This window comes from Mya arenaria, chromosome 13, assembly GCF_026914265.1.
Source record: "Mya arenaria isolate MELC-2E11 chromosome 13, ASM2691426v1".
Lineage (NCBI taxonomy): Eukaryota > Metazoa > Mollusca > Bivalvia > Myida > Myidae > Mya > Mya arenaria.
Genome location: NC_069134.1, coordinates 49,519,976 through 49,543,853, shown reverse-complemented (window position 1 = coordinate 49,543,853; position 23,878 = coordinate 49,519,976). Strand labels below are relative to the sequence as shown.

The window sequence follows — 23,878 nt, the reverse complement described above, 5'->3', positions numbered from 1 at the left end:
TGGAGCAATCTAGACAAGTGAATCGCTCGCAGACAATCTGATTGGCTGACAAAAGAAATCCTGGATTTTCATTGGATATCAGGTAGTTGAATCATCAGAATGCTGGATTTTAATCTCTCCGCAGTCACAAAATGTAAGAAAGAGCATGGCGCTTCTTGTTCAGCTTGAACTATTTCAGTTAGCCCAACAGTATTTAACAGACACTACCATATCATAAAAATCCGTCATATTTGTTTACTTTCGGCAATTGTCTTTGTATTATTTTCACTTGATCTAAGCATTTAAGAGTATAAAAAAACAAATTAAGAACATTTAAACAAGTATGTCACATGTGAACGTTTTTTTAGGTTCAACTTTTAAGTGATTTGGTGATTGACTTTATCATGTGATGTTACCAATGTATTGTTAAGAGTTCACAATATCCACTACTTTTGTTAAAGTCTTGGTGGCCTTGTGGTTTAACATGGACTTTTTGTTTTCAGATGCATAACCTGGGAAAACTATTTTTCGGTCCAAAAACATGAGCGAGTACCTTTAAAATATCCAATGACTACATTCAACTCCAAGACAAAGATATACCAAATTTATTTCTTCTTTTAGCTCACTGTACATATATCTTATTTTTAATAAAAGCAATAGTTTTACAGGAACAAATTTCATCTGCCAAGGTATTTGAGAATGTTGTAAATCAGTATAACCATTTATTTTGAAAGGCATTTCTGTTAATATACTGTTGATTTGAGTACATAACATTAAGTTCCAACATATCAGGTTTCCATAAAAGTGAAAACAAAAATAAATAAGGTGCTGTATTCAATAAGTCAATCTTGGAAGTTTTAGAGATTTGATTGGACAGTAAAAATAACTGGCCAATCAAGTGAATGAAATTACTGAGGCAATTCTTAAGATAAAAATAATATTGATTACAGCCCAAGGAACTTAAATATTTCACTTTTAAAGAGCACAACAAAGTGTAGACAGAACACATGCATTAAGTCTTTAACCACTGTCTGGTTTATCACGTAATTTTATCACGTAAGGGTGAGCTCTTTAGAACTATGAGGTCTCCATCTCTTCAATTTGGGTTTCTAGAACCCTTGGTCCATACAGCAATACATACGCACAATGCCAGTCACCTGCAATGGGATATTGTGCATATTATTTAAGGTCTTTGATGCACAAACAAGCTTGTCATTTCATTGTGGATAATTATTTGTTTCAGTATAAGATCGTAATATATTTCACCGAGTGAGCACCAAAAGATATATTTCACAAGTGGCGTAGACAAGAGTGAAATATTCCCTTTTGCTGTTCATGAGGTGAAATATATTGCTATCTTACACTTAAAGAAACATCTTTTCTTTTCATTATATGCCTAAAGTTGAAGTTAAATGTCCTTTTATTACACTCTTTTAGAAAAACATGCCAATTTGAATGCGCATGTAATGTCATTTTGGAAGTGACATCGTTGTTATTGTGACCCAGCCCTGTGTGCGCTGTCTAAGTTTTTGTGTTTGTCAAAGTCATATGAAGCGATCATTGATTGGCCAATATTTATCCAAAAATTACTTTTAACCAATCAGGTCACATCAGATATGCTAACAAGCCAAAAGGTCACAAGTTTTATGCAATTGACTGCTCTTGACCATTCACAATTTCGGAATAATTCGAGAGGATATTGTTGCTGATAACTGATAATTATATATATTAAATAAATGAACAAATACATTGCCTCTGCAATGGCTGTTTTTGTTATTAATTCCAAAATGATTGCAGCAAACAACTAAACTGAACACAGTGCTGGTACATGGATTTGGTTAAAAAACAACAAATCTTTTTATAATATAGATAAAAAATATGGTTTGTCACATGACAGTCTCTTAGCCAATGAAAAAGGCAGAAAGATCTGTTGTGAAAAAGTAGTTTCATACCTCCTCCAGAAAGTTTAAGAACATCTTCTGAAGTCACCGCTGTTACATTGTCATCATCGAACATAAGCCATTCATCTGAAAGTATATAATGAACATTATTTTTTAGAACTTGTTCTCTTACATCAATAAATTATTAAATTCAAATCCTAAACTTACAATTAAGAGCTTGAATCTGGCGCCATATTCACAAAGCATCTCAGAGACAATTTTAAACTTAGTGGAAAATTGCCTTTATCTCTGATTTTTATTTTTAGAAAACGAACTATGTTTTTACAACAACAAATATGAAATAAGCAAGAAATGTTGTAAAAAATATAGGTATATGAATAAATCTGATGAAAAGTAGTAGGTATCTAAGATAACCATTGTAAAAATTACTTAAAATTTCACTAAGTTGAAAATATTCACCAAGATTCTTTATGATTATGACCCCAGGTGAAATTGCAGGGATTATATGTCTCAGGATTTGTCCTTGAATCAGGATTGATAGCTCTTATCTATAGACTATTAGACTATTGTAAAGCGTAAATATTGTGGGTTTTTTGCTCAGATCACATAAAAAACAATAGAAAGTATCTGCATTAAAATGAATTGGAAATTTCAATAGGGATCTAAGCCCCTTTACGCTGCTTCAGACATAAATCCTTCATATTAAATACTGACCCACAGCTATCTTTCAGGATTGACGAATTATATCATCTGTTTAAACCCTGATGGAAAATTAAATTTCTCAAACGATAGCTACCGTATAACAACAAACTTTATATACAATAAGACCTGGGGTTGAATTCAATATAAGTCTTAATTCGATCTAAGAACGATGTAGCTAATCTGATTACATGCTATAAATAGAGGACCTACACAGTGAATGGAGTCAATGATGTATGACCATAAGATTGACTGAAGAAGCATATATAATATTGAATACTATAAGTATCTATCGTGTGTTTCCGGTACGGATAGAAAAATCCGACCCTCGGGCACGCGCGTAAGCTGGTAACGAGGCTTGCCGAGTTACCGGTCACGTAGCGTGCCCGAGGGTCGGATTTTTTTTATCCGGACCAGAAAAACATGATTGATATTTTTTCTTGCATACCTTAAATTATAAATTTGTGGAAAATTTGACGTAGAAAACACACTTTTGTACATTTCGCCAAAAAGCGTGTGCGACTTTGTGTACTGACGTCATAAAGCGCAGTAATTTTAAATCACTATCGACGTCAAATATTTTCTTTTACGATAATTTATATTCAATTTTAACTAAAAGTATTGTATGATTATATTTTTGATTGCGCTTTATTGAAATTGCATAATATACTTTTCACAAACCATACAATAAAAGAAATAAGAAGTGGCGCGTTGTTGCACATGACTCATCTTACATGGGGGGTGTAAGATGAGTTTTTCCAGCACCGGTCACATGACCGGAAACACGTCCGGTATGCAATACTACCCTAGATTTTGTTATGTTTACTTTGAATAACTGGGAAAGATTTAAACATTACCTCCTTTCCGCTTGACCCATGCAACATAATGTCCACTAGAGCTTGACCGCCCCTTGTGGGTCAACACGGCCTGTAGCTCATAGTATCCGCTGTTGTTGGACCCAACATCTGCAGAACGATAAATAAAAGACATTAAAAATTAAAGAAAACCCTCTGTATTTCTTCGAAATAACAATGAAAAGAAGGAAATCCTCATATTAAACAGCAGTTTGTTTGTTTGTTTTAAGAACTCATTTACAGATTTTAATGAAGCAACAATTTCTATCTCATTGAGACAGAGTCTCATAAACACACACCTCACAGATACAGTTTCAGGTCTGTTGATTTACATGTACTGTACATTTCGAAAAAATTAACAATACAAATACATAATAATAAAAAAAATCATATCAAAGTTGTTGTTTTTCTCAAAAAAAAAATCTCAATTCAAAAACCAATAATTATAATAAAAATTTTCATATCAAAGTTTCGTTTTTTTCTCATTTATTTTTCACATAGATTACAAATCAATACATATATTTTTAATTCAAGGCATTCTAACATTCTGCTTTTTTTATCTGTATCTTAAAGCACACAAGTCATGTAAGCACACACACTCACATGCATACATTCGCGGACACTTTTACTCACATATTCTGCTAATCTCCCAAGCCTATTTTTTCCTAATGGATTTTTTGAAGTCAAGTATTGTAATTAGAAATATAAAAAATAATTAATACTAATTGGATGTAATGTGTCATTCAAAACTGATTATTACATAATGTAAGAGTGCCAAATTTACTCTAATTTCCATCTAAAAATAGACATTTGACATAATGATTTTTCCTCAGGGGATTCATATCTATTATTTAACAGTGTGATTTGCGATTCATTTTTTTCGTCAATATCTTTCTCAAAGTTTCTCATAAAGCACCTACCATCAGGAAATGAGTAAGGATGCTGTTGCATTTTCTTTCCATCCCCTTCTTTACCAGGTTTTTTGTTGGCCGCCTTCAACTGTAAACAATAAGGCATATATCATCTGAATAGCTCTTGTACGTCAGAGTGGCACAACCGTCTTGAACTACAGGGGCTAAACACCAAATGGTCCTAATATCTGCAAACAAATTACTTCCACAAGACAAGCCTTGAATAATCAGCACAGGTAATTTTCATTTTTTTAGCAAACTTATAATAAGCAAAATGGATGTTTTAAAGAGTTTAAAACATGGCTAAGCTGGGCCCTTCCATGATTATTTATCCTCTATCTACATCATGTGTTGACAAAATCTCAGGCCATTATGAGGCATTTGGCCAATTATCATGTTACGGCCCGCCTCCGCCATGTATTCAGCTCTGAATACTTTATCATACCTGGGAGGCTTCCTCTGCCTCTTTGTCCTCCTGTGCCTTGAACTTTTCCCGCTGTGGAAGCAGTTTTGTCTGGAGGTCCTCGCTACACAGTTCAAATACATCCAGGCTAAGTGGGAACTTAACATCCTAAATAGAAAATATATATGCACAGTAAACATGAGAAATACATATATTTCTCAATGAGTTTTAGCTTCCCGTCAAGGCTAAGCGGGAACTTAACATCCTAATTGGGAAATATATATAAACTTAACACTGTAATAAATGGGAAAAAATTATTAAATAAGTTTCCACTACACATCCAGACGTGGTTGGAGCTTGGTATCTTAAACAGGAAATATATATGCACAGTATACATGAGAAATACATATATCTCTCAAAGAGTCTTAGCTTTCTGCTTAAGGTCCGCAGTACATAGTTCAAACACATCCAGGCTTTGTTGGAACTTTACATTGGGAAAGGATAAATTTTAGTTTCCCAACTTCACAATGTCACAACCAAGTTCAAACACGTACAATGGTTTCATCCAATGGAAATTCTTCATTCTAAAAGTGAAATATACAGTACTGAAGTCATCAGCTATTTCTTCACAACATTACTTCTTTATTTATTCATTCATTTAAAAATATATGAAGAAATAAAGTTGAAGCAGTGAATAATTTTTTTTCATCATTCTTTGACAGCTTAACTACCGTAAAACAATTAACAATGCCATGGAACAAATGTCGAAGCTCGTCTTGTATGATGTCTTTTTTACTCAAAAATTAAGTCTAACTATTATGGAACTTGCAATACTTGTGCGTATTGTCTCTAGCCACATGTGTACCAAGTTTCGTTTCAATATCCTGAAGGAGTAATTTTGAGTAATAGTGAACATCAATGTGTTTGCATGTTGTTGTTTTCGTTGCTAAAGGGGCATTACCAAGCAACTATTAGTCAGAGTTATGGCCATGGCTCAATTCTTTGCACAACTACACCACCAACAACAACAACACCAAGGCTTTGACAACACCTCAATTTTCTACTGAAAAAAAACAACAACAGACAAGCTAAAAATTCACAATATCTGCAAAATTTTAATCTGGGTAAGCAAAGATGTGGAAATCTTTATCTTATTTTATCTTACCCCATATCTGTTTTTAGCACTTACCTTTAATATTTTAGCATTCACAGATTCCTTTTCTTTATAGAAGAATCTCACAAACTGTATAGTTAAGTATGCTGGTAGCCGACTAATTTTATTCTGAAACACAAAAAATATGTAAATGCAGTATATCGTGGAAATAAAACAACAATTGACAAATTGGCAAGGCAATCTACCTGAACATTTAATTGTAATGGCTTTATTTAGACCCATGTTTAAACCATCAGCTAGTTATATAATCAACCTGATCATTTATTTTAGATTGGTCAAAGTTACCCAAAATGTTTATTGATTGGTCAATATTTATCCAATTATAACTGTTCACCAATCAAATTGCCTTTTTGTGCAAACTAGCCAAAATGCATCATCAATACCCCGCTGAAAACTGCTGTGCTATGCTACATATGTTTTGTGGGTGATTTGGCTAGTAAAATATCATAATCATGAATAATTAATGTATCAGTTTCATTGCCTCCACAAGGTACCAATGTGGAAACCTGCATAGACACTTATACTAATGCTTTCCTATAGAAAAAGTATTCTTGCGAAAGCTGGAAGTAAATTTGGTCTGCCTTATCACTATCAATCTTAAAAACAGCAGCTTAGACCAATCGCCTGTGGAGCCAAAACAATATTATTGAAGAGTATTTATTTGTCATATGTTATAACATTTAAAGAAAATTTGTCTCCCCTGCCTCATCCATATTTATAAAAACGAGATTTTGTCAGTCAATTATGTATGAATTGTACTGCATGAAAGTATCTCGATTGCCGACAATTGAGAATATATAGCCTATGAATAAGTTGACCAGTTTTATACAATTGGCTCAATTGATCAGGTTTCATTTTGTTTATTTGTTTTTGGATGAATGATTAAAGGATCCTTAGAACTTACAGATTTCTTAAACACAGCATCTCTACCCAGGGTTGGTGAATTCTTTGTTATGTGTTCTTCTAAACGCTGCAAAAAAGCATTTTAACATAAGCAAAATAATATGATAATAGAAATAATGCATTCTTCATCAAATATGATAAAAAGGAATTCTGGGACAAAAACAATATTTTTGGTTTACCTTTTCACCTAAATGTGAAAATGAAATTATCAATGTGCTTAGATTTTTTTTTTTTTTAAATATTATAATATTTAATATACAATATACTTTATTTTTATTAAGTTATAATATTTCATAAGACTCCCAAACCAATTTATGTATTGAACGACTTATGTACTCTAAAAAAACAAATTTGATCACATTCTTTTTTTCTGTGTATTTCGTAAAGCATTATTGTTAATTTCTAGGCAAAGTTTGGTCAAAACAATGCACTTTTTCCAATTAAAAAAGCCCTGACCCCCTTCCCAATGTTATGTTACATGAGCTTATGCCAACTTCAGTTCCAAAACAAACTTGTTCTTCATTGGGTTGTTTTTGCAATTTATTCTCAGATAGCACATGTATATGATTTAACAATTATAAACAAAGTCCCCATATTATTTATTTTCATGAAATAAATCTATTCCCACATGTGAAGCTGATTTTCAAGAGGTACTTACAGATCTCAATCCGGTATGCATGTATTTCACATCTGAAGCAAGAAAACATACCGGTATTTTATGTGATCACAATTGCAACTTACCATACAGTTTGCATGAAATTTTAAAAAAGATAGCAAAATCACAAAAACATGCTCGTCGAATGGGTCTTAAAAGAAAATACAAAAATGAAAATGTTAAACTCATCTTCAATTACCCATCAAATCAGCTTTTACTTTTTATATTCCAATAAAACATGATACTTTATTGGTTAGGTAGGTTTGGATTAGTTTTAGTGAACTTGTCTCTTAATATTACTTTCACAGTGAAAACTGTTGTTATTTGGTCTGCAAAATATTTCACAATGTTTCAGTACAGGAAACAAACAAAAATTTATGCCAAAAAAAGCTAATAAAAATGGGGTCGTGAAACTTTCAGTAGATAGAGGTACCAGAAAAAAATATTCTTTTATAATGTCTGATCAAAAGAGAATGTTACCTTTCTCTATGAAGCATGACAGCTGGAGGAATTTCTCTGTAGACTTTGTGGCTGGTTCCTCTTCCGATTCCTCACATTTCATACTGATTACCAATTAAGGCCAAAACATTCAAAGACTTTTTCATACAGATTAACAAGTGCCCTTATATTGAAAACAACAGGGGTCCCTCAGGTGGACCAATTAGTCAATTAGACCAAACGCTCAGCTTTCACTAGGATGCCAAAGCAAATTTGTAAACAAGAGATGTTTGTCAAACATTATGCCCCCCCTGAGCGCCATGTTGTCAGGATTATATGGACAATTGAATGAAATATGCATGGACCGAAATGACAGCTGATTTGTCGCTAACATTGTATGCCGTTGGGGCAGTTTTAAGATTATGACCATTCAAAGTTTGAGGATAGAGTGTGTTATGACCATGACCTTTGACCTCAAAATCCATAGTAGTCATCAGCTGGTCACCAAAAATCTAAATGTTAAGTTTGAGGGCCATGGGTGCAGGCATTGACAAGTTGTCACACAGACAAGCATTTTTCCTTCAAGGTCACTGTAACCTTGACTTTTGATCCAATGACCCCTTAAATCATAAGGGGTCATCTACAGGTCAGACACAACTCCGAGTCAAGTTTGAGGGCCATGGGTGCAGGCATTGTTCAATTATCACTTGAAACATTTTCGCATTCAAGGTCACTGTGAACCTGACCTTTGACCCAATGACTCCTAAAATCAATAAGGGTCATCTCCTGGTCAGGCCCAACTTACATGTCAAGTTTGATGATTATAGACCCCCAAAGTCAAGAGGGGTCATCTACGGGTCAGGCCCAACCTTCATGTCAAGTTTGATGACCATAGGTCCAGGAATTGTCGAGTTTGCTTTCAAGGTCACTGTGACCTTGACCTCTGACCCGTTAAATCAATAGGGGTCATCTACTGGTCAGGCCCAACCTCCAAGTCAAGTTTGAGGGCCATGGGCGCAGGCATTGTTGAGTTATCACTCGGGCAACCTTTTATCGTTCAAAGTCACTGTTACCTTGACCTTTGGCCCAATGACCCCCAAAAACAATAGGGGTCAGCTACTGGTCAGGCCCAACCCCCAAGTCAAGAATGAGGGCCAAGGGTGCAGGCATTGTCGAGTTATCACTCGGACATCCTTTTACCATTCAAGGTCACTGTGACCTTGACCTTTGACCCGATGACCCCCAAAAACAATAGGGGTCATCTAATGGTCAGGACCATAGGTCTAGGCATTGTTGAGTTATCACTCGGACAAGCTTTAAAATTATTTTACCATTAAAGGTCACTGTGACCTTGACCTTTGACCTGATGAGCCCTAAAATCAATAGGGGTCATCTACTGGTCAGGCCAACCTTCATGTCAAGTTTGATGACCATATGTCCAGGAATTGTTGAGTTATCACTCGGACAAGCTTTGGTCTACCGACGGACCGACCGACCGACATGCCTGTGCAAAGCAATATACCCCTCTTCTTCGAAGGGGGGCATAAAAAAGAGGAAACCAGTACAAAATACGAGTATCCCTATCACACTATGCACAATATTTATTTTGTTTAAAACAGATAAAATATGACAATTCTAATTTTGAAATTTTGTAGTCAAAAACAGAGGAAATCAGTTGATAAGAAGAATATTGTCATCCCTGCTTCCACTGATGCGATTTTAACCAAAGAAATTTGTGAGTTTGGTTTGTTACCAAGCCAGATAAGTGGATATTCCACTTGCCCAGATAAATGGTTTCCCTTCCGATACTCCGTTTGCCGACAACAAAAGGTCACATACTTGCATTCGCATCATCCCTAAAAGAGTGATTAAATACTATGTTGTAACAAGAGCTGGCACAGTATGTGACGTATGCCCCGAATGTGTTATTGACCTATGAACAAGGTCAGTACATGAAAAGTTGATCTTGCCATTACGTGTCAAATACATATGGCAAGTTATTTTAAATTGCCTCTGAACATAAAAAAATACCACCCATATTTGACAACCTACACTCTTATGACCTTATATTCAGCATTCCATTGTGAATAAACACTAAGTGTATCTTTCACCTTAGAGCTAGGGACATGGGTCTTGCCCGCGACACGTCGTCTAGGTATGCCGAACACATGTGGCAAGTTATTTTAAAATCTGTCCATACAAGGGAAAGTTACATCCCAGACACGACAACCTATACTCTATGTCCTTATATGCAGCACTCCATTGTGAATAAACACTAAGTGTGACCTTGACCTTAGAGGTAGGGACACGGGTCTTGCACATGACACGTCATCTTGGTATGGGGAACACATATGGCAAGTTGTTTTAAAATCTGTCCATACAAGGGAAAGTTACAGCCCGGACACAACAACCTATACTCTATGTCCTTATATGCCGCATTCCATTGTGAATAAACACTAAGTGTGACCTTGTCCTTAGAGATAGGAACACGGGTCTTGCACGCGACAGGTCGTCTTGGTATGTGGAACATATGTGGCAAGTTGTTTTAAAATCTGTCCATACAAGAGAAAGTTACAGCCCTGACATGACAACCTATACTCTATGTCCTTATATGCAGCACTCCATTGTGAATAAACACTAAGTGTGACCTTGACCTTAGAGGCAGGGACACGGGTCTTGCACGCGACACGTCGTCTTAGTATGTGTAACACATGTGGCAAGTTGTTTTAAAATCTGTCCATACAAGGGAAAATTACAGCCCCGACACGACAACCTATACTCTATGTCCTTATATGCAGCGCTCCATTGTGAATAAACACTAAGTGTGCCCTTGACCTTAAAGGGAAGGACACGGGTCTTGCACGCGACACGTCGTCTTGGTATGTGGAACACACGTGGCAAGTTGTTTTAAAATCTGTCCATACAAGGGAAAGTTACAGCCCGGACACGACAACCTATACTCTATGTCCTTATATGCCGCATTCCATTGTGAATAAACACTAAGTGTGACCTTGACCTTAGAGGCAGGGACACGGGTCTTGCACGCGACACGTCGTCTTGGTATGTGGAACACATGTGGCAAGTTGTTTTAAAATCTGTCTATACAAAGGAAAGTTACAGCCCGGACACGACTACCTATACCCTATGTCCTTATATGCAGCACTCCATTGTGAATAAACACTAAGTATGACCTTGACCTTAGAGGCAGGGACACCGGTCTTGCACGTGACACGTCGTCTTGGTATGTGGAACACATGTGGCAAGTTATTTTAAAATCTGTCCATACAAGGGAAAGTTACAGCCCCGGACACGAGTTATTGAGCCGGACGGACAGACGGAGTGATTTTAATATGCCCACCTTCGGGGGCATAAAAACTAATTCTCACAATCATTATTAAAGCTGCACTTTCACAGATTTTTTTAAAAAATGTTTAAAAATCAGCTTATTTTTGCATCAAAGACTTCAGTTCAGCCATGCAAGATAGCTTGCAATAGAAAAGATCTCAATTGTTTGGAAGACTACCGAAATTAGCATTTGTCTTAAAGAGTAAGTAACACTTTTAGCTATAAAACTTCAATATTGAAACTTATAAATGAAAATCTAAGATCTGATCTTTAATCAGCAATCTTATCTCACTGGTTTCCAATTTCAAAATCAGTCAACACTTTCAGACACAAGTTCAAGTGTAAAATTAGTTTACAAGGATACGTGACTTGAAACTCTCCAGCAAAATACTGGTCCATGAATCCGCTGGCAGATGATGCTGATGCAGTCTGCAGTGGAATGATATTCAATATAAAATAATAATTAATATTTAAAAATATATTAGAATGATGATTAATACAAAGGAGGACTTAAGTCAAACATTTACATCATATCATTAAACATCTCCAGCTAAAATATTAAAGTAAGAATACAACAGAGTTCTTTTTTTGCTCTAATTACATGTCTTTATCTAGAGGGGTCAGCACAGTAATCAAAACTCCGTTTATAAGCATCGAAAGAGTTATGAAACGATTATCTTTCCCTGAGTTATAGGTAAGTTTTATAGTCCATACACTAAGGAAAAGGAACTATTTCGCCACAAGTAATTGTTTGTTTGGCATTTCCATACCCTCATTTTTGTTCTTTTTAGTCAGTAATGAAAAAAGAATAAAAAAAATATGAACATTGCAGAGGCTGAAAAAGGTTTATATTTTTGTGATTCAGTTGTGAAATGCCAAATAAAACATAGGCATTAATCAATTGTGGCATAAGAGTGATTTTCATGTACCTGAGACTCGGGAGTGCCTGTGATAGACGGCAACTTTTGCTGGAGACATCGCACAATCTCTGTCCAACATTCATTGGCATCCTGGAAAAAATACAAAATGCAAGTTTTGATTTCCGTCACTATAAACTTACACACTTTCCATAGCCACCTACATTGAGAATAACATTGTGTACTGGTTGATAAAGGTGTCACTCATCCCAAATGTCATAACTTTGATTATCGCCAGAGAAATTCAAAAATGGATTGTAGGGTCTGTATTCAATTTGCAACTTCATTTTAACCCAAATTTAAAAGTAGAATCTGATTTAATTGATAAGATGGAAGAATAAAATGGCCAATAGACTAAATGGAATCACTGGGTCATGTCTAAGGATAAGAATTGTTTTGAATACTGGCCAAGAACTTTGGTTTCAATGCATTGAAAAAGGTTTCGTGTTTACTTATTTTTTTTAGCTCAATTGTGACGAAAGCTTACAGCTTATAGAATCACACACAATTCCGTTTCCTGGGCAGAAACCACTACTGGTGCCCATTTTGAGAGGCAATGAGAAAATAACCCTAGTGGGGATCGAACCTGCAACAACTTTGGTGAGAGGTGGACACCTATACCACTACCCCACTTTCACCCATGAAACATCTTTTCAGGGGATGATTCTTAAAGCTATCAGCTTATGTCACAATCCAGCTTAAGTATGTACAAATTGAACCTATATATACCTGTTGTTGGAATCCTCCATGTTCACTCTTCTCGGCAAACTGCGGATATGCCATATGCATCACCTGTAGGAACACTATTGGAGGGACGGCCTGACCAGATTTGTCCATCGAGACCACCAAGTCCCGCATTCCTGGAAAACAGTGAAAACATTCGCTTATATGATGGTAGTGGAAGTTGGATGCAGAGACTTTTTATTTCAGTCAGTGTGAAAAGTGCTGGGAGCCTCTAGGGCATCAACAGCAGAGTCAGAGAGACCACTGTCCACGCTCTTGGGATAGTTGCAGAGAGTGTCCAGTTGGCTTTAGTTACAATACAGTGAACCAACTTGGAAGCCAACATAGACAAGGTAGTGACTGACCACTACTACCTGCCCTGCAATCTAGAGGGTGACCAAGATAAATGGAGAAACACCCAGTGACTGATAGGCACTCAGCTGAGGATGTCTATGTCCAGCAGTACATCTGTATCTTTGCAACAGCTTATTCAGGAAAATCTCAATTTTAATGACTGTATAAATCTACATGAAGTCTAATGTTTTCATTACAGGTAAATAAGTGAATAAACATGAGATTTTTGTCAAACATGATCCCTACCTGAGCGCCATGTTGTCAGGAATATTTGGACAATTGAATAAAATATGCATTGACCGAAATGCCAGCTGATTTGTCCTGATGACCTCAAAATCATAAGGGGTCATCCACTTGGTCATCTACCCACCCCATTAAGTTTGTTTAGTAATCACTTAGAGAAGTTTTTCACATTAAAGGCCACTGTGACCTTGACCTTTGAACTCAAAATCAACAGGGGTCATCTACTGGTCACACCCACAAACGTCATGTCAAGTTTGAGTGTCAGGTGTGCTAGTATTATTAAGTTATCATCCCCAAGCTTTATGCAGTCACTGTAACCTTAACCTTTGACCAAATGGGACATCTACTAGTCATGCCCAGCCTTCATGTCAAATAAAGAGTCACAGATGCAGGTATTGTCAAGTTATCACTCGAACAAGCTTTTTGCATTTAAGGTTACTGTGACTTTGACCTGATGACCTCAAAATCAATAGAGGTAGTCTACTGGTCAGGCAGTCTTCATGTCAAGTTTGAGGATTATAGGTTGAGGCATTAGCAACTAATCACTTGGACAGGCTTTTAGTGTTTAAGGTCACTGTGATCTTGACCAGGAGACCTAAAAATCAATAGGGTTCATCTAGTGGTCTTGGCCGACTGCCAAGTCAAGTGTGAGGACAATAGGTCGAGGCATTGTCGGGTTATCTCTTGTTACAAGCTTTTTGCATTCAAGGTCACAGTGACCTTGACATTTGAGCAGGTGATGTTAAAATCAATAGGACCATCTACTTGTCACGCCCAACTTCCAAGTCAAGTTTGAGGACCATAGGTCCAGGCATTGTCGAGTTATCACTCCGACAAGCTTTGGTCTCCTGATCTAACGACTGACCAACCGACCCAAAGCATGTGCAAAACAATATACTCCCTCTTCTTCATAGGGGGGCATAATAGTTACCTGCTGTTATAGAGTCAGCTGCTACTATTGCCCCACCAGTTGCCAGACCACCTTTGTAGCTGAAATACAGTAAATTATAACATCAGACTTAAATAAAAGGGATAATAATAGACCAACAATCCCAATGCATAGAATCCTGAAAATTTAGTTTTAGGGATTCAGGCCCAAAATATGCAACTCATATTTTATTCATTGAATTGACATGATGCCAAACTACAATGATACAAATATCAATTGGAGAAATTTAGTGGTCACACGATAACATGAACTTACAAACACATGTGGACTTGGATTTAATACCGCCTTTTAATAAACAAAGTAGGTAATTATCATCGGAAAGTGCATTAAATCCAATTTAACAATTATTTCCAATTATATATGCTCTTCTTAACATACATTGTGATGACTTATAAGTACTTTAAACTTGAAATGACTAAAAACCACAAACACAAAATAATATCATAGTACCTTTTGAGGGCGTCTTTAAGTTCCGGCACAGAGCGCAGACACTGGATAGTGGCGTTCATGTAGCATGTGTTTCCCAGGTTGGTCAGGCCACCTGGCACTTCAAGCTGTAAACAATAATTAATGTTAATTGAATACTTGTAATTATAGTTATATAGGCCTTCATCAGGGGTGTGGATTTCTGGAAGCAAAAATCCATCGGTGGTCCAGGGAAGGGCCGTGGTAGTGGGTCACAGTGGTTGGAGCCGCCTTTAAGCTCCAAAAGGCCCATTTCAATAAAGATCTCAGTTGATTGTAGTCATAAATTGTCGTAAATGTCATAATAATAGTTTTAATTATTTTGCTACATATTTCAGTTATTTAAACTTAAGCCAATCTTAAAAAAGTTGTGGAAATGAAAAAATTGATGTTTGTACTGTTTTTATATTATTGTAGTAACTAAAATCCTTTGTTGAAACAGCTTCCAAGCTTTAAAACATTAAATGAGCCTAAGACTGCTTTTAAAACTATATGTACTAGTTTTTTAAGAGTAACAAAAAGGACATTGTTTTTTGCCTTCTAGAAATTCTCAACCCTGCTTGATACTGTTACTGTTTGAATCTATAGATAACAGAATCTTGTCAATTCATACTTCATGGAGTTATGCTTAAAAGAACCATCTATAATTAGTCAACTAATTAGAATTTTAGCTTTTTTCTTTGAAGGACGCCATAACATCTCAAAACCAAACTATCTTGCTTTTCTACCTACAGCCAAGCCATATGTCTGCCAGACATGACATTCATCGAAATCATACATTTGGATTAACAAGCATGAACCTTTAAACTAGTGCTTGCCATCAAATCTCTTTTACAAGCCCTGTTATATTTAACCAAATTTTGATCAAGCCCAAATAGTATTTCACCAGTGTTGGGTTTGCAGGCCTTATCTAATTTCAAACTCTATCATGACCTTTAAGAAGACATTTTTTTTTGTGCCAGCACCTCGCTCAAGGGGGTAGTTCTAGCAGCATTGCAAAATTTCAGAACACCTTTTGCTTTTACTTAAATACAGGAGCACAACTAGTGGAAATCAAGACCAGTTTAACAAATGAAAACCTACAGCAGATGCCAGTTGTTGGTCAGTCATATCCTCCATGAAGACTGTTTTCTGTGCTGGCTCCATGGGTAGGTCCTCTGCTGTACCCATCATCAGCAACATCGCACCCTGGAGAATAAACAAAATCGTTATCATTTGTTAAGCCTATTTGTCATCAATTTCTCAGCAGTTTAGGTGTCCGACCCACAAACATATGAATTTTGGATGCCTTGTGACCTCATTTTATTTTGATATCATTTGAAAAGGTTTTAAGAGCAGAAAATGAATATACAATAATAGAATTGCAAATGTTGTAAGAAATCAGCTTTTTTTGGCCTTGAAAAATCATAGCACCTTATTTGAGCCGAAATACTAGTTTTTAGAGAACATTAGAAAATTATCATTTTGTCTTTTCCATAAGATTAAAATAAAAAGCACTGGCTTACATTATGGAACTTTTTTTCCCATTATTTACAATAGTAGTCAGTAAATAACAGTAAACATACATTGTGTATATAACTGCATGGGTGAAAGTTGGAAAACTTGAGAATCCTGAAAATTTAGCTGGGGCCCTGGGGGCCGCCTTGTCACCCAGTGGGTCCAGGACAAAGCCCTGATAGGGGCCCAAGGGGGCAAAGCCCCCCCGGAAACTCCTGGGAATTAGTGATTTTGAGTGCTTGTACAGCGCTTTTCCAGGATTATATGATTGCCAAAGAAACTGACTTATTATCATGCAGAAAATCATGATTTTCTGTTAACAGCTCTTTTCATGGATATACCCTAAACATACTCTTTGATGTAGATTTAGAATTTTTATTCTTGTGTCCATGTAATTGATATCAACATAATATATTATGCACATGCAAAAAATGCATGATATCACCATTGATCATAGGTTAAGAGTAGGAAGATTAGTAACCTATTTTAATTTAATTTCACAAGCACATTGTTCAACAATTTCATTCAGAAAAACACACACTGAAACACATTCACAGTTACATGACTCTAATTCCAAATCCCCCATTTCTCACTTTTAGTGTCACATTCAGATAGCCATGCCCATCTCCATTTGTTAGTTTTTTTACTTACTAAGTCAGCATACAGCTGGGGGTAGAAACTTCATTTTTCAATATTTTTTGCAACGATCTTTTATCACAAGAATATTGTTGTTGTTTTTTAAAAGAATCACCTAACCGCCAAAAGACCAGCTATTTTATTGGACTACAGCGTACAGCGAGCAAATCAGAATTGTCGTATTATATCGTAATTCACCACTACCCAGGCGTTTAAAAAGCGTCTGCAATGTCTTGATGATCGCGAACATTCCCGATTGGGAGCGATGAGGATTTCCCGTTTGGAACTTATTAGCGGAAACGGTTGAACCCAGCTTGTCTATTTACGGCCGTAGCCAAACATGCTCCGGACTATCTTCGTAAAAACCCGTAAGCGAGCACCTTGCAATGACGTTACTAAAATAATTCGCAAAACAGATCGAGTCACTGGAATTTACTTTCATTTTCGTTTCAACAATTTGAAAGTCGAAGTCAGGGTTGAGGTAGGCCTATACCCCCTAACCCCCTCTGAAATCTCAACAGTTTTACACGATTTGGAAAAGTGATCCATGAGGACATCGAAAATCCGGAACTTCCGCAGCAGTGCTCTAAGTGTTTTCTAAATTTAAATTCTACGATAAAAGCATTGAAAAAATTATGATGCTACTCACATCCTTCAGCTTCATGTTTCCCCATCCATCATCCTAAAAAATGGAAAAAAGATCATAAACTAGTTTACTGTATGTAGGAAGAGATAAAATAATATTCATAATCGGTGCCTTATTATCAGTTATGGGGAAAGTTTTAAGTTCTTTTCCAAACATTGTGGAAACAAATGGAGTAAAATACCAATCAAGTACTAAATAGTCAAAAAGCAAACATCATTTTAAGGGGCTGTACTTCGTATGATGAAATAGCGAAAAAAAAGAAAATTGTCGAAAACTGACATAAACTTGGTATCGATGTGTACAATGCACTGAAACTTTCTAACTGAATATCACATAGTTAATTTATTTTCGCAGTTTTTTCGTATTTTTCCATTAAAAAAGATTACTAGGTATGTTTACCTTGTAGAATTTGTTCCTTATGCATGATTGGCTAGTCGATGTTATCACATGATTTACCAAGTTAGAAAAATAGCTTAAATATTTCAACAGTTTAGGGTAAGCCTTCATAGCACAGTGGATACAACATTGGACTGCAATTTTGGTGACACCAGTTTGAACCTGGTCTTAAACTCAATTTTTTTTACATTTTGGTATTTTTTTAACAATTATGATATCAAAGAGTAAAACATTTTATTAAATAATTGTCCTGAGATTTGTTACTGAAAAAAACTTTTTTTGGTGCCAATCTGGTGTACAGTCCCTTTAATGAATCATGAGATTCTCAAAAAATATAAAATTAAACAAATATCTATTTTTTTTGAAAATGGGGAATTTCAGAAGATGAAAAAACAGGGTTACCCTTGGGAAAGTAGCCGGGTATCAGTTAGGGTAAAAAAGGCTCCAAAGGCCCTGATTATATGTTTTCACATTGTTTTACCTTGAGAACTGTCCCTTTCATCATGACCTTCTGTCTGTCTGGCTGAACCCCAGACAGGGCAAACAGCTGGGCCTTGAACACTTCTGGAGGTTCATTTGTGTTACATTCCACATCACTGAACTTCTCCTTACCCCACTTTACATTCACTGAAATTGAAGTTTGAAAATAAAAAGAGGGGGCTTTTTAATGTTTCCATAGCCATTAATAATCTATGTTTTCAATGGGAGTAAGTACATATTTTTCTCACAATTGCATCCTAAAAATCCAACAGGATCCAGTATTTCTGACTAATCAAGAGCCAGTATTTCTGACTTATCAGGAGCCAGTATTTCTGACTAATCAGGAGCCAGTATTTCTGACTAATCAAGAGTCAGTATTTCTGACTAATCAAGAGACCAAAATTTTCTATATTCAAAGTTCTAAAAAGTATCCTGTTTTTAAAAAACATGCACTGAAATTTAGAAACCATTTTTTTATCATTTTGTCCACAACCCTTAGCTAGCCATTTTGTTTATTTGGGGGTAGGTTTAAATGCAGTCTGAATCTCTTGAAATTCTTAAAATCCAGCATCATAAGGGGGATTGGTGATGTTTTTATGTTGAAATATGTATGGTAAATCACAAGTTTAGGCTTTTATCGCTACATGCTTTATCAAATAGATTGTGTACTTGCACTGTGTAATTTTTATTTTATTTCTGCAACAGATCAAACCCAAAACGAAGGTTGGCAAAGACTTCTTATTTTGAGACACAAACTACGTCTGTATTGCACATGTACATGTTAGTCTAAAATAATAGACGTGTTATACGGGATTCTTCCAATCCCTAACGTCTAAACGGGATTGTGCAAAAAACGGGGGTATTTAAAAATATTGAAATTGTTTTAAGTGAAGTAGTTTATGGTTGAAATTAATTATAAAGAGTTATATTAATATTTTACCATGTAAGTGAAATGTTATTTTGCACTAAACAAGCATTTAATGCATTAAAACAAGTTGTTTACCTTTCCAATAAAACGAAAGTGGACTGACACAGACAACAATTATGCGAAGGGAAACAACTCGATACAATCTAAACAACTCAGCCATGGCCGAAATGTTCCAAGCGTTTTAAAACTGTGCCTTGAAGCCTTGCAGGTGCCCTTCATGTATAGATCGTTATGTTTTGACAGAATGAAATGAAGAAAAGCCGTCAAACTCATAATTATAAGTTGGATGTTTATTTTTTGTGTACGGAACTAATATTTGTGTACGGAACTAATATAAAATAACATTATCAGTCTGGTAATATTTCTTGTTTTTATGTTATTTTATAGACGCTATATGCTTTATCCCGGAATCCTGATCGGAACAACTACCCACTTTTGATACTAAACAATTTGTAGGTGAAGGATTTGCCATATCAAAAATCTAAAATAAAATCCGTCAACGTTCAATTATTTGGACTAATGTACATGTATTCGAATTACGGACACTACGGACCATGGACATTACGGACCAGACATTACGGACCAGATTTAGGGACACTACGGACCAGATTTAGGGACATTACGGACCATCTTCGGAATCTTACGGACCATGATTTAAACATATTTTTTTTGAATTAATCACTCATTAGTTTTTAATTTGTTAATAAATACTTGAATATGAGTGCTCAGTATGACGTTATATCTTCCATAAAACTGTGAAAAATCCCATAAAGTTCGAATATGTGAACAATAATGAACGAAATTTGAAAGATCGGCAGTTAAATCAGTTAAAAGCAACAGAAGAAATATTTTCCAAAACAGTTTATTTCCCAAAATCAATCGAGCAGAAATATTTTCCAAAACAGTTTATTTACCAAAATAAATCGAGCATATAATAAATAAACGATGTGTGTTTGTTGCAGTTTTGGCATGTTGACATTAAAAACCAGTCGAGTGTAATTCGTTGATCTTGTTCAAATGTAAGTAAAAAAGTTAAAGGTTATACTTTTGGTTTGGACACTAAAAAGAGTCAAAGAATTCGCAGTCAAGACGGAAGCCTATACTTCAGTAATTGCGACAGTATTTTAAGAAAACTTCAAAATTGATCCGGAATTAGGCAACTGCCCAGTATATGCAACTGCAGCCTATCTTTGTAAAAATCGGAGCTGCAACCTATCATTTTCTTTTCGTTCTCATATCTTTTAAAAATATGTGATCGATTGCTTTCTGAAATTAACTTAAAATCGTCATATTTGTTTGTTTTTCGTTTCATCTGTTTTAATTGAAAGGTTCATTTGTTCACAAATACCCGTACCTGTTTACAAAACTTAAGTGTTTTATGCGGTTTTCCCGAACTTTTATCTCATTTTCTATTAATCTGAGCCAAAATGATAAAAGGAACTGTAACCTACCAGTCGGATTGTGTACATGTTGGAAACATTGCAGAAGTGTTTTCGAAAACGGTATCAGTTTCAAGGAAAATATGGATATGTAAATACACACTAGGTAGGTAGGCATATGATAGGCTATGTTTAAATTCCAAGAAACTATCATAATTATAAGTATTACGTTGATTTTCGGCTCGAGTCGAGCGTTTTGGTGACGCCATCTTGCACTGAAACCAACCATTTGGTCACTGACTGAACCTTTCAATTAAAACAGATGAAACGAAAAACAAACAAATATGACGATTTTAAGTTAATTTCAGAAAGCAATCGATCACATATGAAAACATTAATATTCACATTTACAATTATAGGATAAACACATATTTCGTTCATTATTATTCAAATTATTATAATATTTTATTAAAAATACATTGATGTTTAACATTGGAATTTCCCGGGATATTTCAGTTACATTAAAGATAATTTTCATACTGAGCACTAATATTCAAGTATTTATAAACAAATTTAAGACCAATGAGTGAATAAATTAAAAAAAAACAAATGTTTAAAAACATTATAAATGATGGTCCGTAAGTTTCTGAAGATGGTCCGTAATGTCCCTAAATCTGGTCCGTAGTGTCCCTAAATCTGGTCCGTAATGTCTGGTCCGTAATGTCCATGGTCCGTAGTGTCCGTGACCCATGTATTCAATTGTATGAGTAAGTGACATTAAGTCTGCGATATCAAATATAGTGTTTTAAGAATTAGTTCTTATGATTAGTTTTAGAACTTATAGCATACAACAATAATTAAAAGCATACCAAAAATACAACTGTGATGACATGACCCATATTCATTCCCGTATCTTTTTTTATTTTTTTATTTCTATCAAAATGAAAAAAATGTTCAAGTTCCAAAAAACTATCATTCATATTATTTTCTTCTAAAACAACCATTCTCTTCATAGAATTAATAACAATGCCACTTCATTTTTTTCATATGATTCATTACATCTAGTCATTATGTATTAAAGTAAAAAAGTGATTTGTCACTGTTCACAACATATTCGACTTGGGAATACAAAGAATTTACAGATTTTACATGCCCCAACGACATTTAACAGAAGAGCTAGTCGATTGTTTATACAAACCGACTGAGTTTTTAATCAATTATGTTTACCTTTGAAGACAGGCATGTCTAATAAATGTATTAAAGTTTGTTCAAACTTCACCGGCGAACTCTTACCGGATGTTTACATGCGCATGCGTTGTAAGAAGTCAGTATCGAACTGAATAAAATAATAAAAGAGTAACAATGAATAAAGAAAATAAAACTTAATTTGAACGAAACACATAATACCAAAAAAGAGTATGGCACAATTATATTTATTTTATCGCACCGCATTTTTTGGTGTTTGCTTTATTCGGTGACTCTAAACTTCGTAACGAGATTTGATAGCTAGTTGTACCATGCAGCTCCCAGTGATTAGGTTCCCAGTAGGAGTTTTTGACAGACGTTTTACTTGCAGCAGCCGACGAATCAGAGACTCTCGCTTGCTGAGTGTATTTCCAATGTGCTTCATTCAACACTAGATTAGCAACAAATTTTACGTGTTAAACCCCTTTTAAACCGTCTAGTGGTTAAGCATCCGCCTGCGGAGAGGAAGGTCGTGGGTTCGATCCCTGACCGCGTCATACCAAAAGACGTTAAAAGTTGGTACAAGTAGCTCCCTTGTCTGGTGCTGTTGTACTCAGTACTGGTTTAACCCAGGAAAGTAATACCCCGTGTATCGATGCTTTACTACGCGCACGTAGAAGAACCAATAATGGGTCTCTTCGAATAAGAGCTAGGGTATCTCCCCCCTTACACACGCACGCACGCACGCACGCACGCACGCACGCGCACGCACACACACACACGCACACACACATGTGTCTCCATAATAATATAGTTAAAGAATGCACGAGCGTGAACTGAATAGAACTTTGCCGTCATAGTGAAGAATAAAAGATGATATGTTTTTTTTGTATTGTAAGATGAAATTATCTGATGATTAAAACATGTTTTTGCTAACTATGTATCTTTTACATTTATTCGACTGATTTTCTGATACTGTACGTGGGATGCCATTCAACATTGAATTCAGCACGGGATCCACGCGTAAATCAGCGTGGAGACATCTTCACGCGTAGAACTAGAACTGCACAACACATCCAACCGGCCGATTCACTGATGAAGAAGCATGTGACACTGAAGCGAGACGCAATATATAAATATAAATATTGTTATCATGTGTCGTTGAATAATACGTTTAATTGTTATTTTATAATATTGCAACAAACATTTAACTTAACATTATTAATTATCATTTAATATTAAACATTTTATATTTATATTTTGACCATGTGCCGTATTTTCAGATCAGACAGGAAGCTGTTTGAGATGTCCGTGCACCTGCCGGGTGAGTCGTTGACGACAAGATGGTTGAGACCGCTGGCCGAGGGGACTTCAATCTGGCGCCTCCTGATACACTGGTCAGACAGTTGAACCGCGCTCGAGAGAAGCTCAAAACAGAAGAACCTACTTCCCTGGAGTTTGAGGTATTGTGATGTACTCTTACATATCATTATTATGTACATACATAAACATAAGATGTAACATAAAAATAGTACATAATAAATTAAATAGTTTGTATATATAACATGAATTAATGCAAACTTTATATTTACCAAAACTATTTTCATATTTCCAGTTCAACGCTGACTACCTTGGAGAGGACTTCCTTGTGTGGACGAGCGCCACGTGATCTACACAATGGCCGACCAGCTTCGACTACTACAGAGGGCCCGGACTTGGTATCTTGACGGCACATTCTATGTCGCCAACAAGCCGTTTACACAGCTATGGTCCGTCCATGCCTTCCGTCACCAAGGTGACACGACGAAGCGGGTTCCG

General features: G+C 35.8%; 1 protein-coding gene across 1 annotated transcript; it reads right to left on the bottom strand.

The window, feature by feature from the left end:
• Positions 1-568: 568 nt before the first annotated feature.
• Positions 569-22,223, bottom strand: LOC128214056 (ubiquitin carboxyl-terminal hydrolase 14-like). The gene is made up of 18 exons (XM_052920293.1): positions 22,103-22,223; positions 18,570-18,715; positions 17,696-17,728; positions 15,997-16,101; positions 14,899-15,002; positions 14,431-14,489; positions 12,909-13,039; positions 12,192-12,272; positions 11,627-11,691; positions 7,960-8,042; positions 7,483-7,514; positions 6,826-6,891; positions 5,937-6,029; positions 4,790-4,915; positions 4,354-4,432; positions 3,437-3,544; positions 1,932-2,006; positions 569-1,136 (listed from the first exon to the last, which is right to left on the bottom strand). Exons 1-18 carry the CDS (start codon positions 22,116-22,118, stop codon positions 1,057-1,059), a joined length of 1,482 nt encoding a protein of 493 aa, XP_052776253.1. The 5' UTR covers positions 22,119-22,223; the 3' UTR covers positions 569-1,056.
• Between the last annotated feature and the right edge of the window lie 1,655 nt (positions 22,224-23,878).

What these genes read in the sequence shown, in the direction of transcription:
- LOC128214056 (XM_052920293.1), bottom strand. An exon ending in GAAACATGAAGCTGAAGGAT is followed by an intron (nt 16,102 to 17,695) that starts GTGAGTAGCATC and finishes TTTATTCTCCAG; the next exon opens with GGTGCGATGTTGCTGATGAT. An exon ending in ATGGAGGATTCCAACAACAG is followed by an intron (nt 12,273 to 12,908) that starts GTATATATAGGT and finishes TATTTTTTCCAG; the next exon opens with GATGCCAATGAATGTTGGAC.